The sequence below is a fragment of the Sorex fumeus genome, unplaced genomic scaffold (assembly GCF_029834395.1).
Source record: "Sorex fumeus unplaced genomic scaffold, SorFum_2.1 ptg000122l, whole genome shotgun sequence".
Taxonomy (NCBI): Eukaryota; Metazoa; Chordata; class Mammalia; order Eulipotyphla; family Soricidae; genus Sorex; species Sorex fumeus.
The window spans coordinates 7,294,133-7,310,282 of record NW_026606179.1 but is presented as its reverse complement, the minus strand read 5'-3'; the positions used below and the strand labels follow the sequence as shown (position 1 = coordinate 7,310,282).

The 16,150-nt window shown below is 45.2% G+C and overlaps 1 protein-coding gene across 2 annotated transcripts in view; it reads right to left on the bottom strand.

Moving 5' to 3' along the window:
- Positions 1 to 16,150, bottom strand: part of ZNF329 (zinc finger protein 329) — a 28,622-nt gene that overhangs the window by 4,323 nt on the left and 8,149 nt on the right. Inside the window, exons 1-2 of one of the 2 annotated variants that reach the window (XM_056136372.1) lie at positions 11,795 to 11,902; positions 11,578 to 11,692 (exon numbers count right to left, since the gene is read on the bottom strand). The exons of the other annotated variant lie outside the window; for it this stretch is intronic. Of the exons in view, the coding sequence (XP_055992347.1) occupies positions 11,578 to 11,617 (40 nt within the window). The 5' untranslated portion in view covers positions 11,618 to 11,692; positions 11,795 to 11,902. Of the gene's footprint in view, positions 1 to 11,577; positions 11,693 to 11,794; positions 11,903 to 16,150 lie in introns of those variants that run through there. 2 annotated transcript variants of the gene reach the window in all.

The window sequence follows — 16,150 nt, the reverse complement described above, 5'->3', positions numbered from 1 at the left end:
TAGGTAGAAATAAAAACCAATCTATACCAACACAGAGAATCCAGGAAGAAAACATTACTAATAATGAAATAAAAAGTATTAGTGATCAGATGGAGTGGGTGTGCCCTCTCCACAGGCTCCAGATGAAACCCTGGTGGCCACGAGCTTCCAGAAGCAAAACCCAAGTATGTGGGTTCCAGGACTAAGACTCCAAGCCTCAAGACAGCAGCCTCTCTGTCTCCCTGCCAGCTTGGAGTCCTGGCTGTCACGCCCACAATCCACCCCTGAGCACCATCACAGCACATCAACGACCTTGATCTAGATACTCCCAAATAAATCTCAAAATGGATTTGCTCCCTACAGAGATGTCTCTGGACCTCAATCATTTACAATTTTAGAATTCCAGAAACATGCAGCCACAAAATAGCAATAGAGAATAAATTATCGAGCATCTGCCTCTGGCAGGCAGGCTTGAATGGTGGTGGGAAAATCTGAGCAAACCACAATGCCCAAAAGTAGAGAGTATGGGGGAAACTGTCTGACATAGAAGCAGGGGGAGGTTTGGAATGGGGGAGGATACTGGGGACATTGGTGGTGGAAGATATGCATTGGTGGAAGGATGGGTATTCTATTGTTGTATGATTGAAACTCAAACATGAAAACTTTGTAACTGTATCTCACTGTGATTCAATTTAAAAAAAAATATTGGAGACTTAAAAAGTCTATGGGGAAAAAATTGTCTTAAATGTTCTGTTTTGGTTTTGTTGTTTTTTTTGGCCCATACACAGCTGTACTCAGGGCGTACTCCTGGCTCTGTGCTCAGGGATCACCCCTGAATGGGTTCTGGAGACCACATAAGGTGCCGAGGATCAAGCTGTGGATGGCCACATGCAAGGTAAATACTCTACTCACTATACTATCACTCAGGCCTCCATCAAATCCCATCAAATATTATTCTTCAGAAGAGATGATAAGAAAACACTAAAGCTGGGAAGGTCTAAGCGATAGTATAGCAGGTAGGACCCTTGTCCACAGTCAATCCCCGGCACCTCATATGGTTGCCCAAGCACTACCAGGAGTGATCCCTCAGTGTAGAACCAGAAATAAACCCCGAACACCACCAGGTGTGCCACCCCTCCAAAAAAGAAAAAAATGAAAAGAAGAGTTTGTTGCAGAGGACATTAGCGAAATTTAATAGAAAAAGTTGCTCTTGCAGAAAAAAGAAATCAGAAAGCACATGACTAAGAATTGTGAGCCCCCAGCCTCTACACTTGAGCATCACCAGGCCCAACCACCAACTGTCGAGTCTGCACTGCTGAGCTGAGTATCACTAAAAGTAGCCTTGGACCTGTGAATCACTGGGAATAGTTTAAAAACCCAACACTGGCATAGATAAATGAAAGGTAGTATCAAATGACTCAGGGACTACACTGGGCTAAAACTGGTATCAATGGCCTGGGGAAGATGGGAAAATGTTGGGAAGATGGGAAAAGTCAGTGTACTCAAGTCCCTACATTCTTCTTGATCTATGAACCTGCTCAAGTATGGAACAGAGTATTTGGGGCCACAGAGACAGAAAAACAGATAATATGTTTGCCTATTAACCCGCTGACCTGGATTGAATTCCTGGCACCCTATAGGGGACTGTGAGCCCATCCAGGTGTAACCAAACCCCTACTCATAAATAAAAAGTGTAGGGTCCAGAGTGATAGTACAGCAGGAAGGGCATTTGCTTCTCACGCATTCAACCCAGGTTAGATTCCCCAGCATCCCAAATAGTCCCCGGAGCCCCACTAGGAATGATCCTGAGTGCAGAGCCAGGGGTAAGCCCTGAGCACCACTTGGTGTGCTTCCCCCTCACACACACACACACCAAAATAAATAAAATTTAAAAATGAAACAAAACTGTACACATAAGGTAAAACTTTGCAGGTGCACAGCCCACTGAGTGACTGTTTCAAACAGGGTTTAGCCAAGAAAGGGTCACTGTCACTGTTCTCCCATTGTTCATCGATTTTTCTCAAGCGGGCCCAGTAACGTCTCCATTGTGAAACTTCGTTGTTACTGAATTTGGCATATCAGATATGCCATGGGGAGCTTGCGAGGCTTTGCCCTGCAGGCGAGATACTCTCAGTAGCTTGCCGGGTTCTCTGAGAGGGGAGGAGAAATCGAACTCGGGTCGGCCATGTTGGCTGCATGCAAGGCGAATGCCCTACCGCTATGCTATCGCTCCAGCCCAACAAAGGGTACAAGACAGTATCTGGAGATGTTTAGGATGTTGTGACTAGGGAGGGTAAGACGCTATCAGCACAAGTGGGTAGAGGACAGAGATCAGTAACCCTTCAGCACACAACCGAGAATAATCTGCTTAAAATGTATTAAATAATGTATTAAATAATCTGCTTAAAGAGCATTGATGGAAAAATCCTGCTGTATGAAAGAAGAATAAAAGAAAGCCAGATCGATCAGAGGGTGGTTAGGTGGAAATATAATAATATAAGAAAGTATATAATACAAAATCACCATAAACAATAAACATAAATGTCTCTTGTAGGTCAGACAGGGACTTGATAGATAGATGGTGTCTCAAGCCTCACCAAGTGTGATTGATTCCCTTTTAAAATTTTTTGGTTGTAGTTGTTTTGGAGCCACACCCAGCAATGCTCAGGGGTTACTCCTAGCTCTGCACTCAGGACTCACTCCTGAAGCTCTAGGGACCATACGGAATTTGGGGGATTAATCCTAGGTCGGCAAGAACACTATCCACTGTACCATAGCTCCAGCCACCAAGAATGATTGCTGAGTAAAGAGCCAGTAGTCAGCCCTGAGCACTACCCAGTGTGGCCAAGCCCTCTACCAAAATAAAATGCCTCTTTTGCAAACCACAACACACAAAAGGAGAGAGAGAACAAAAGGGAATGCCCTGCCACAGAGGCAGAGTGGGATGGGGGGCTTGGGGGGTGGGAGGGATACTGGGATCCGTGGTGGTGGAAAATGGGCACTGGTGGCGGGATGGGTATTTGATCACTGTATAATTGAAACCCAAGCACAAAAATTTGTAAGTCTACAACTGTAACTCATGGTATTTCACTAATAAAAATTTTTTAAAAATTTTAACGTGGGTTAGACAAAATTAGAGCAATAGTATAGCAGGTAGAGTGCTCGCCCTGCACATGGCCAACCTAGGTTTGATACCTGGAACCCCATATGTTCCCTTAAGTATGACAGGGAGTTAAGCACTGAATATTGCCAGGTGTTGTCCCAAAACAAACAAAAAATTCAGAAAACAAAATATGGATAAGCAGTAGACACTATTATTAGCCAGTCTGATCACATAGCTGGAAGGAAAGCATGTACCAATAATTAGAGCCAAACAGTTGACTAGTAGAATATTCATTAATACTGATCATAAACTAGATCAAACGATAAGCTTAAGACTGGTGGTCAAAGTGATAGTACAATGGGTAGGGTGCTTGCCTTGCATACAGCTGACCCAGGTTTGATCTCTGGCACCTTATAGGATCAGTCTCCTGTCCCAAGAGTGATCCCTGAGCACAGAGTCATGACTGTCACGTGTGGCCCTAAAACAAAAACCAGAAAGTTAAGACCACAATGGGACACAGCAAAATCTCAACTACACTGCATTCAGATTAGAGTCAGGAACAGGGGCAAAAGAGCACAGAGAAGGAAAGACCTTAAATGCGGCAGACCTGGATTCAATTCCCTGAGTCCTGCCACCACTGGAGTAGGCCCTTCATACCACACGGTATGACCCCAATCCCACCTCACTCAAAAAGCATGAAAAATGAGGATGCAGCTAAGTCCTGTTAGTACAATTCTCTATGTTACTAGGTAACATGAGTAAACAGTCCCTACACCTTATCTCAATTTGGAAACGTGAGAGACTCTCACCTAGATTCATGATCAAAATACTCAAGACAGTAAAACGCTCTGCCTATGACAGGAAGTTTAGAAAACACTTTAAGGAAATTTGTAATGCATTAGGAAAAATCTTAACTTAGAAATACAGGACATTAAGGTGAACATTACATCCAAAAAGGAAATAGCAGAACTGTTCATTTTGAAAGCAGAAAGAATATTTCACTTTGTAGCAGAGATAAGGGCAAGAAGGATTGCTCCACAGCTTGGAAGCCGGTCTCACGTGCTGAGGGAAAAGGCAGCTGAGAAGGGACCACTAAGTAAATGATGTTTGGAGGGCTCGCTCAGTATGGGAGATGTGTGCTGAAAGTAGACTACGGACCAAACGTGATGGCTGCTTAGTAGCTGTATTGTAAACCATAACACCCGAGAGAGAGTAAGAGGGAATGCCACAGAGGCAAGGGGTAGGAAGGGGTGAGCCTGGTGGGAGGGATACTGGGAACATTGGTGGTGGAGAATGGGCACTGGTGGAGGGATGGGTACTCAAATATATGACTGAAATGTAATCATGAAAGTTTGTAAGTCTGTAAAATTTTTAAAAATTGTTTAAAATAGAAGAAAAAGGAAAAAAAAAAGAATATTTCACTTTGAAGGTCTGACCAAGACCTCTGACGTCTGCTACTTTCTCACTGTTCAACAGTGGTATGGAGAGAGAGAGGTGACCAGGCACCATGCTTTAGGGCTCCTTACACACGCCAAGCACCTCGCTGCACACTTTCTAAATTGGTCTATCTTGTCTGAGTATGGTGAGGCCTGAGTAGCTAGTGGGATTCCCATAGAAATGAAAAATGGAGCACTGGGGAGATAGCTCAGAAGGCTGGAGGACTCACTTCAATCCTCAGCACTCCAGAGTGTACTGACCACCACTCAAGCAGCATTCCAGGAATAACCCCATCACCACCAGGTGGCCCCTGGTGTTATGGAGTTGTTGACCCAGCAATTCCACTCTCAGGTATCTATTCAAGAAAAATGCAATTATGCACACATAAAAATGTGCATATAAATTATGGCTTCATAGCAGCACTACTCATGATAAAAATGGGAACAATCAAAATAAATGTCTATCAATTTATTAATGGACAAGAAAATTTAAGAAATTCATAGAATAAAACGCCCTGGGCTGATAGATAGCGACATTCCTGGAATCTGAGTTACTCTGCCCCATCATGAAGACAGGACTCACACCCACTTGGCACCAGACTGCATTCAATGCTTCCTCAGATTGACCCCTACAGGTAAAAGGTCAGACTTAACATACCGGTCCCACTGATCTCTGTTCTCTTTTCCAGTCCAAGCACTGAAGCACTGTCCTCCCGTTGTTCACCACTTTGTTAAGCGGGCACCAGTAACGTCTCCGCTAGACCACTAGGAGTGATCCCTGAGTCCAGGGCCGGGATTAAACCCTGAGAACTTCTGGATGTGGCATAAACCCCTTCCCACTAGAAACAACTACAGTGAAAACAATGAAAGAAAAAGGAAATTCAAAAGTTGTCCAGAGTTGTGGAACTTCTTCCCAAGTCTGCCCTTCTCTGACAAAAACAGTTAATGACATGGGGCTGGAGCCATAGCACTGCAGGTGCTACCCCTAAGTCACATTTTTGAGTCCCATTTGTTGATTCTCATAGGAATTCATATGACTATTTAGTAATAGCTATAAAATTCCTGGTAGGTGAACCATGATAGTATAGCAAGTAGTGCACTTGCCTTGCACGTGGCCAACCCAGGTTTGCTCCCTGGTACCACATATGTTACATTAGTCCCACTAGGAGTGATCCCTGAGCACAAAGACAGGAATGAGCACTGAGAACTGTCAGGTACAGCTTAAAAGCCAAAAATAAATTAAATTCCTTATAGGCAAGTAAAAGTCCCAGTGAAAACTATTAATTATAAAAGCTTCCCCCCCACCCCCAACCCCCGCAAGATGGGTCACAGCCTAATATAACAAAAATTTGAACATCACATAGGCCCAGAAGATAGCTTTTGAGCAAAGCTGTTACCTGGCAGGTACAAGACCCCACCACTAACCCCTGGAATGTTGCCCCCATTCCAGCACTGCCAGATACGGCAATGGTGGCTCCCAACATCTCATGGCCATCCCAAGCACTGAAGCTGCCTTCACTGCCATGGTGAGTATCATTGGGAGTATCATTGGAAATCCAAGCATTTTTTTGTGAAACTTAGATAAAATGCCAAAGCACGCAATTGAAAAAGCAGGTTAAACTGGACTAATCAAAATAGAAAACTTCTGTGCTTTGTAGGACATTACTAAAAAAGTGGAAAGACCTCCAGGCCACATGGGGGAGGCAGGGATGGGCCATCCCTCCCCATCTCCCCGCACCTTCGCCCCTGGCTTTCACACCCACGAACTGCCTCCGGGAGCCATGTAAGTGCACCAACAGCCTTGATCCAGTGATTCAACGTTGAATCCCGGAGATAGCAGCTCCCCAGAAATTTCTCTGGATCTGTGCCAAGCCAATTTTACTGGGGTACCTCAGATGGAGCAGGTGTCCTCTCTCTGCCCACTCCAAATGAATCCCCGGTGGCCATAAACTTACAGAAGAAAAACCCAGGTATGCGGGACCAGACTGAAGGCTCTAGGCCACACGGCCTTTTAAGCGCGTTAATGGCCTTGATCCAGACACTCATAAATGAATCTCAGAATGGAACAGCTCCCTTACGAAGATGTCTCCGGACCCCAATCATTTACAATTTTAGAATTCCAGGAGTGTGCAGCCACTTTTGCAGCCGCACAACCTCTCATGATATTCATAATAAGCAAAAGAAAATAAATTATCTAGCTTCTGCCTGTGGCAGACAGGCTTGATAGGTGGTGGGAAGGTGTAATGGTGGTGGGATTGGTGTTGAAATACTGAATGTAATCAATTAATGTGAACAATCTTATAAAAAGGGCTGGAGCAATAGCACAGCGGTAGGGCGTTTGCCTTGTACGCAGCCGACATGACCGACCCGAGTTCGATTCCTCCGCCCCTCTCGGAGAGCCCGGCAAGCTACCGAGAGTATCTCGCCCGTCCGGCAGAGCCTGGCAAGCTCCATGACGTATTCGGTATGCCAAACATAGTAACAACAAAGTCTCGAATGGAGACGTTACTTATAAAAATAAAATTTAAAAATTAAAAAAATACTTAAAAAATTAAAAAGTGGAAAGACAATTCAAAATGGTAAATCATGTACAAATAATGTACCTGCTAAAGCACTGCTATCCAGGGTAACTCCCACCACTCTAGACCAAGAGCCATCACTGGATATCTCTAGCACTACAACCTTGCATTCATGGGCCTTGTGCTTGGATGGCCAAGAATCGCCAGATGGATGGCCCTGACCACTTGCAATCCCATTCTGTCCCTTAGAAAAACAAATGGCCAGTAAGTACCATGAAAAGATAATCAAGGGGCCGGAGCGAGAGTACAAGGGCATATGCCTTGAATGCGGCCGACCCAGGTTCAATTCCCGGCATGCCATATGGTCCCCCAAGCACCGCAAGGAGTAATTCCTGAGTGAAGAGCCAGGAGTTACCCCTGAGTATGGCTTAGTGTGACCCGGAAAACAAACAAAAAGAACAAACAAAAAACCAAGAAAAGATAATCAACATCATCAACCATCAGGGAAATGAAAATCAAAACCAAAATGATTCCATTTCAAGCCAACCAGTGTGGCTATAATCAGTTCCATTCCTATAGGTAACAAAAAGAAAAGTTATGTACTCAAACACAAAAATGTGTAATGTTTACTGAAGCATTAGTTATAATGTTTACTAAAGCATTAATCAAAAGAATGGAAGCAACTCAAACATTCTGGTGTTTGGATATCATCTGGTGAATGGATAAACAAAATGTGGCACAGTCATACAGTGGAATTTTATTCATCCTTAACAAAAACCTAAGTATTGGGGACTGGAGCGATAGCACAGCAGGTAGGGCGTTTGCCTTGCCAGTGCCCGACCCGGTTTTAATTCCCAGCATCCCATATGTCCCCTGAGCAGAGTCAGGAGGAATTCCTGAGTGCAGAGGCAAGAGTAACCCCTGAGCATTGCCAGGTGTGACCCAAAAAGCTAAAAAAAAAAAAAAATGCTAAATACTGATAAACTACAACACAAAACTTGAAAACATGCTCAGTGAAAGCCCCCCAGAAAGATTAGAAAATGAATGGTCATTTATATGAAACATTGAATATAGTATAATCAACATATATAGTATACTAAAAGTTTATAGTATATTCAATGTATGTATTATCCTAAACATATACTATTTAAATATATTATGACTCCGCACCAGGCTGTTTTCACTCGGGGCACCCCAGAAGGGTCGGGTGAGAGCCCTCCCTACCCCAAGGGACCCAGCCCCAGCAGGCGACCTCCACTACCCAACCACCACCATGCTCCAGGCCGCTTTCTGGACACATCATAAGACACTTCCTATCCATTTTCCATAATTACCACCCCATATTTGATGGAGTTCAGACAGTAGGCAACAAACCATAGAGAGAAATATACATATATGCCTCTCAGAGAACTCGGCAAGCTACTAAGAATATCCCGCCTACACAGGCAGAGCCTGGCAAGCTCCCTGTGGCATATCCAATATGCCAAAACCAGTAACTATAACAGGTCTCATTCCCCTGACCCTGAAAGAGCCTCCAATTGTTGGGAAAGACAAGTAAGAAGAGGCTGCTAAAATCTCAGGACTGAGACGAATAGAGACGTTACTGGCGCCCACTCAAGTAAATCGACCAAAAGTGATACAGTGACAAACATATACTAAACTAAATGTTTAGTATAATTTCAGCTGCCTAAAGCTGGGAGGGATGGAGGAGATAGGGAGTGATTGCTGAGGGGCACTTATTTTCCTCTGAGGGGATCATGAAAAATGTTAGAAACAGATAATAATGATGGATGCACAACCTAGTAATATACAACCTAGCAACATACCATTGATCCATACACCTTAATTATAATTAAGGTGTTATTGTGGAGCCTGAGTGAGAGGCAAACCAGAACTTAAGGTACACACCTTGCACGCAGTTGATCCTAGCCCGATACCTGGCACATAAGCATTACTGGGTGCAGCCTGGAGTTTACCAGTAAGTACTACTAGGGTGGTCCATGCAATCCCTGGCACTGCACACCTGAGTAGCACCACATCCTCGGCTCTTGCATTGAACTGCTGGTCCAGCTGGCTGACAACTGCAGGAAGGCTGCCCTGGGCTTCCTGAGCTCCACTCTGAAGACCCATCCTAACTCCAGAGTAAAATCTTTCATGAGAAAAAAAGTTTTGCGCTTGGGCCACATGGTGGGTTCAGGGCTTGTTCCTGACTCTGTGCTCAGGGATCACTCTTGACAGTCTAAGGGGACCATATAGGTTGCTGAAAATCAAACACAGGTCAGCAGTGTGCAAGTGTCCTGCCTGCTGTACCATCTCTCGAGCCTTAGAAAATAAGTTTTATAGGTATGTACCTATAAAAGCTTGTATACCACTCTACTCCAAGGTACTCATCTCTGAAGGGTTTTGTTCATTGCTGTGCAAAGGATCGAACATGGGCTGCACAGTTTCAAAGCATGTGTTGTACCATGAAGCTACAACCCTGGCCCCTTAAGAGTTTTTTTCCCAGTCTCTCAAACTCTGCGAATGAACCCACATAGGTCCAATGCTATGTTTGGCCTGAACATTCTAAACACATCCAATTTGCCACCTCTGTGAATAACCACCATGAAAATGATTCCTTGTGAGGCATTCTTTAACAAAGATCGGTCACTACCAATTTTAGTACTGCCCTTTACTGATCCATAGGATCTTCAATGCAATAATCTGATCCCCTCCTTTCTACAAAGACCACAAACCATGGTGTTTAGTGAAGACCACGAGAATTATACTCAGAGGACTGCAGTAGTGTAGTGTCAGGATCAAACTTGGGCCTTAAACACACCAGGTGTGCACCAGAGCTCTTGAGATCTCCCCAAGGCCCTAACTCCATTTTCAGTGATTGGCTATTTTCCTTTTCAGGCTCCCTTATTTTTGACCTACTGCCCCTCTTCTTCCACCCCATATCTAAGCAGGTAAACATTAAAGTCCAGGCAATTTCTCCTTGGCAGGAAGTTTCCATTTTCAACAACACAGACCACCCTCATCCCAGCTCCATTTTCTAACCACAGTGACCCAGCCAGTATCCCTTTCATGTTCTCAGTCTACTTCTGAATTACCTTGGGAAGCCTGCCAAGCTCCCCCAGAAGGCCTCACTGTGTGATAACCTGCTGGTGTGTTGCACAGTGTGACATATAAGGCATGTATGGAGGGTGTGAGGGATACCTTAGCAGCTTAGAAATTAGTTTTGCCACAGCAACGAGTCCCAGAAGACATCACAGAGCCAGAGATCTCTCCAGGCCCCATACCGAGCCAGTTTCACTGGGGCACCCCAGATGCAGCAGGTGCAGTCTCCCCACCTACTCCAGATGGAATCCCAGTGAACAAGAGCTTCCACAAACAAGACCCAGGTATGCGGGTTCCAGGACTAAATCTTCATGCTGTATAGCAGCAAAGGCACAGGGCTATCCTTCCCTGGCTCCCCGCCCACTCATCGGTCTGGCTGTCACCCCCACAATGTGCCTCCGGGCACTGTCTTAGTGCACCAACAGCCCTGGTCCGGAGATACCCAACTGAATCCCAAAATGGATTCGTGCCCTACAGAAATGTCTCTGGAACCCAACCATTTACAATCTAGGATTCCAGAAGCGTGTGGCCACGGCACCCATAATATTCAAAATGAGCAATGGACAATAAATAATCTAGCATCTGCCCCTGGCAGGCAGACTTGAATGGTGGTGGGAAAATTCGTGCAAAACATAATGCCCAAAAGCAGAGAAAGAGTATTGGGGAAATTGCCTGCCATGGAGGCAGGGTGAGGCCTGGGATGGGTGGGGGGGATATATTGGGGACATTGGTGGTGGAAAGTGTGCACTTGTGGAGGGATGAGTGTTCGATCATTGTATGGCTGAACCTCGAACATGAAAGCTTTGTAACTGTATTTCACGGTGGTTCAATAAAAAGAAAAAAAAAGTAACGTGGAGTTCATTCCCAATTCAATCAGCTTAATCAATGGCTGAATAAATAGCAGTACTCCTACATTAAAAAAAAAATTAGTAGTGCGAGCAAGTGCAAACCCAGAAGTCACCATAAGTACTGAGCACAGTCCTAATAGCTTTGCTTTCTGGATTGCCAGCATCCCAACAATTTCTGATCTGTTTGAGCATAACTAAAGGGGTGCAGAATGCTGGAAGCGTGAACACCATTTTATGAAAAGATGTGCAGACATCATGGCAAGAAGTATGACCCAAGAAGCACATGCATTAGTACTAAGCAGTTGCAAAAAGCACCATAACCAAGATGTGTGTGAGCACAAGAATGAACCCCTATGACTTGGGGGACGGGACAGGGAGTAGGTGCTGGTCTTGCATGCGGCCAACCATGTTCCATTCCTCAGTTATATATGGTTTCCTCCAGTGCCACCAGGAGTGGCCCAAGCTCAGAGTCAGGAGGAAATGCAACCCTAGTCTCTTCACAAAGGCATGAAGGAAGCGCCCTCCCCAAGATAAAGCAAAGAAAAAGCTTTCAGGGGCCAGAGTGACAGTAGAGCAGGGAGGGCGCTTGCCTTGCACATGGCCCATCTGGGTTCGATCCTGGAATCCCATATGGTTCCTTGAGCATCACCAGAAGATCCCTGAGTGCAAAATCAGGGGTAAGCTCTGAGCACCACTAGGTGTAGCCTAAAAACAAAAACAACAAAACAAGCTTTTATGGTCAACAAAGCAATGTTGAAACATGTCACAGCAACATACACACACACACAAGACTGTAGTCTCTCCTACCTTCGGCCAGTCCAAAACACTGCAGCTCATCTAGCAGTTCCAATCTCCTTGCAGTTCATCCAGCAGTCACAGTCTCCTTGGAAGAGCATCCCCGAGAGCAGCCGGACCATGACCCATCACCAAGTTCTCTCTGAGCACCTAGTCAGTCAGGAAGATGAAGACAAACTAGCTGTGTTTACTGTGGTTGTTGAGGTCAACAAGCACCGGATCAAACAGCGGGGGAAGCACCTCTGTGACACTGATCACTGAGGTGACCAAATCACTCTCCTTAAACCTGAGAAAAGCAAGCTTGTGTTTGGCTGGCTCTGACCACGATGCCTTAGATGTTACCAGCAACAATGGGATCATTTAAATTGACTTCTGTTAGCTATTTCTAAAGATACACATTTTTTATCATTAAAAATCAATGTGGGGGAGGGGAGGAGAAACCGTGGCCCCAAAAAGTATGTGTGCAAGCACCACAATGAAGGAAGCGCAGCAACCTTCAGTAAGTGCCTCAGTTGGACTAGTATGAGAGCACAGAATCCTCACGTGACAGCTGGTGAGCACCATGACTGAGATGACTCAGTGCCACAGCCAGTCATATGTGATTCCCATTTGGAACACTAACAACAAAGGAAAAGATTTTTCAGTTAAAATAATTTTAAATAAAGAAAAAGGAGGTCAGGGGTTGGAGCAATAATACAGCAAGTAGGCTGTTGGCTTTGCACACAGACAGGCAGGGTGTTATCCCCGGCACCCCCTCTGCTTCCTGAGCACCGCTAGAAGTGATTCCTAAGTGCAGAGCCAAGAATAAGACCTGAGCATCACTGCATGTGACCTAAAAAACAAAAAAAGAAAAAAAAAGATGTCAGAGATGTAGCTCAGTGTTTGAACAATTATCTTGCATGTGTAAGACTGAGTCCAACCCCAGCTGCAAAAATAAATGAGTAAATGTGTGTGCAATTGTGTTTGAGGCAAAAAAGAAAGAATATAATGTGGAAAAGTATTCATAACTTTACAATCTGGATGACTTCACAAGTGCTCACTGAACTACACTTGCAACTTGAAAAAGATGTAAAACTTTTCAAAATAAAATGTTGGATGGGAAAGAGTGCCGAAGAGCTAATAGTCACTTGCTAAGAGGGGGAGGGCAAATCTTACTATTATTCTATTTTAAATAATTTTTAGAGGAGCCGGAGTGCACAATGATCTGTAGAGGCGCAAGACAGGACAGGGGTTAGTGCTTGCATTGTGAGGCAGTAGCGAAGCCATTTTGAAGTACGAGACAAAAGTGCAGCAATTTTTAAATGAGCGGCTCCTCTGGCCTCCCCTTAAGCTCAAGAAAGATGGACATGATACCCGAAAGTAGAAAGAGAACATGTGGAATGGTGTCTGCCATGGAGTCAGAGGGAGGGTGAGAAAGGAGGGTTATACGGGGATATTGGTGGTGGGGAATGTGCACTGGTGGAGGGATGGGTGTTCCATCATTGTGTGACTATAACCCAAACATGAAAGCTTGTACCTATCTCATGGTGATTCAATAAAATTTAGAAAAAAAGAAAAGACGGACAGTACCCAAGGTTGCTGCCTCATTCTAACAAATGTCTCCCTGAAAATAATGTAAATATGGGAGGTCCATATGTTCTAACCACTGGATTCTGTCCCATGTAAGGTAAGAAAAGGAACATGTGGCATAAAAAGGAACATTTTATCTGCTGTACCTAGATAAAACAAATGCAGTTGTCATGTGTAAGGATCAGTTATATCCCGCTTTGATAAACTGTATCTTGTTGTATAGCCTGGAAAAAAGTATATACTGCTGCCTTGCCAATGTTTGGGGTTCCAGGTCTCTTGGGCCTGTGAACCCGCAGCACTGCCTTGTGTGAATGAGAATAAACTCTGCTTCAGTGTTTGGTCTCTATATCTCTGAGTGACTCAGGTCTTGGAAGAGGTCCAGTGAGGGCTGAGCCTAACATTTGGAGGCTACACCGAGACTTCTTGGTCCTTGCTGCTCCTGCGACCGAGGGCTTCTGGTGAATGTATACACTTTTGTTCTCTAAACTTTTCTCTGATATGTGACATCTGTCACCTGGTTTGAGAGGAGGCAAAAGTACAAGGGTGTGGTGAGAGCCTGGTGGTCCCACAGTGCCAGCTATGGAATCTGAGTGGGCTCTAATCCACAGTTCAGTGGACACCGTAAAGGCTTATGGAGATTTGCCCCCATGAAGACAGGTGGCAACCTAGTGGGGGAACTATACCTATACTCCTCAATGCCAAGGTGACCTTAAGATCCTGAGGGGGTCTGGCCGTGTGAGCATCTATCTGAGAGCTGCCTAGCCATCCTTGTGTTCTCCAGGACAATGGGCAACTCATCTGCTAAGGAATTCACTGTCCTGGAGGAGATGGTGCATTGGTCAGTAGGGGACCAAAAGGCAAAGGGCCTTGGTGCTACTGTTGACCATTTCAGTCTGCATACGCTCTGTGAACTGGAAGGGCCCTCTTTGAGGTGAAATGGCCTAAGCAGGGAAACAACCGATCTGAATCTCTGTTACCGTGTTAGGCAGATAATCTTTGGCAAGTGACTCAGGAAGTCTGATCATCCTGGCCAAATTCCTTACACCATCATCCGGATCGACATTGTCAAATCCCGGCCAACTAGGTTGAAGTCTTTCTGATCCTCAAGGTTCTCCTTACTCGCCTTGCTAACTAGGACTCTTTCCTTCAACCCTACCATTCAAAAAGAGCACTACCGCAGCCTCTGTTCTGACAGATTCTGAAGCCAATATCCTTGACAATCTGACTCTGGTCTCCTCCACTCCTGCTCAAACCACCTCCTCTCACAACACTTTCTGTGAATCTGGAATGGCCCCCAGACCATGATGGGAAAGCTCTGTTGTCTCCTCAGACGCAATAGGGCAGCAAGTATGGTCAGTCAGGGGCATCTTAGCGGAGAGCCCCTTATCCTATGTTTCCTTTGAGACAAGCTCCCATGCTGGGGATGCTGCACATGGTCCTGTCTTTGCTTACCAACCTTTTCCCACTTCTGATATTTACAATTTGATATTTACAATTTGAAGTAAGATTGCCCATGCCCTCTGATAGGAAGGGACCTGTTACACAAAGTAAAGAACCCCTCCTGTAGGAAGGACTCCCAGAGACTTATCTCTCTTGGAGTTTATTTCTTATACCCACCAGCCAACCTGGGATGACTGCCAGCAGCTGCGAGGACCTCTTTACCACAGAAGAGAGACTGAACTAGGCGAGAGGCTGTAAAGAACGACCTCATAGCCAATGGCCACCTTTGAGGCCATCAAGAAGCTGAGAGTCCCCGCAGACTGCCCCAACTGGAACCTGAACAGCAATGATGGTAGGGAGCATCTTTAGACCTATCACCAGTTTCTCTCAGGGGGCCTCCAGGGTCTGCATGGTGGCCTACAAATCTGTCCAAGGTTAGTATGCTCCTTCAGGGACCTACGGAGAGGCCTTCAGCCTTGTTGGAAGGACTGATAGGTGCTTACCTATCTTACACCCATGGACTCAAAAGCACCGGAAAACAGAAGGGCATGAAATTTGTTTTTTGTTGCTCAATCAGCTCCAGAAATCTGGAAAAAGTTGCGAAAATATGGAGAAATGTAAAAGAAAGTTAACAAGTGAGCTTATGGAAGATGCTCAATGGTTCTTTATGAATACAGACTCTCCAGAGCACACGTAGACCAAGAAGCTAGCCAAGTCTGTTAGGAAAGGAGAGGGAGAGGGAAGACAGGGGGTTAACCAGAGACGACCAGGGAGACCAAGACTGGGAAAAGATCAGTTCACCCTTTGTAGACTATAGACCGAACATGATTGCCACTCAATGCCTCTTTTGCAAACCACAGCACCCAAAAGGAGAGAGAGAACAAGGGGGAATGCCCTGCCACAGAGGCAGGGTGGAATGGGGGGGATAGGGGGTGGGAGGGATACTGGGATCAGTGGTGGTGGAGAATGGGCACTGGTGGAAGGATGGGTGTTCGATCATTGTATAATTGAAACCCAAGCACAAAAATTTGTAAGTCTACAACTGTACCTCATGGTGTTTCACTAATATAAATAAATAAATAAAGATCAGTACATCCTTTGCAAGGAGAAAGGCTACCAGGAGAGGGAATGTCCCAGGCAGACCAAGGAAAGATGACCGAGACAACTATGGTGCTTAATCTGGATGAGGTGAACAAGGCCGGTGTTCTCAGTCCCCTGGAGAACTCAGGGTCACTGCTACTGTTGGGGGACAACCAGTGTACTTCCTGGTTGACACAGGAGTAGCAAAATCTGTCCTAAAGAAACCACTGGGACCACTCTCGGGACAAACAGCTAAGATACATGGGGAAGATATCTACT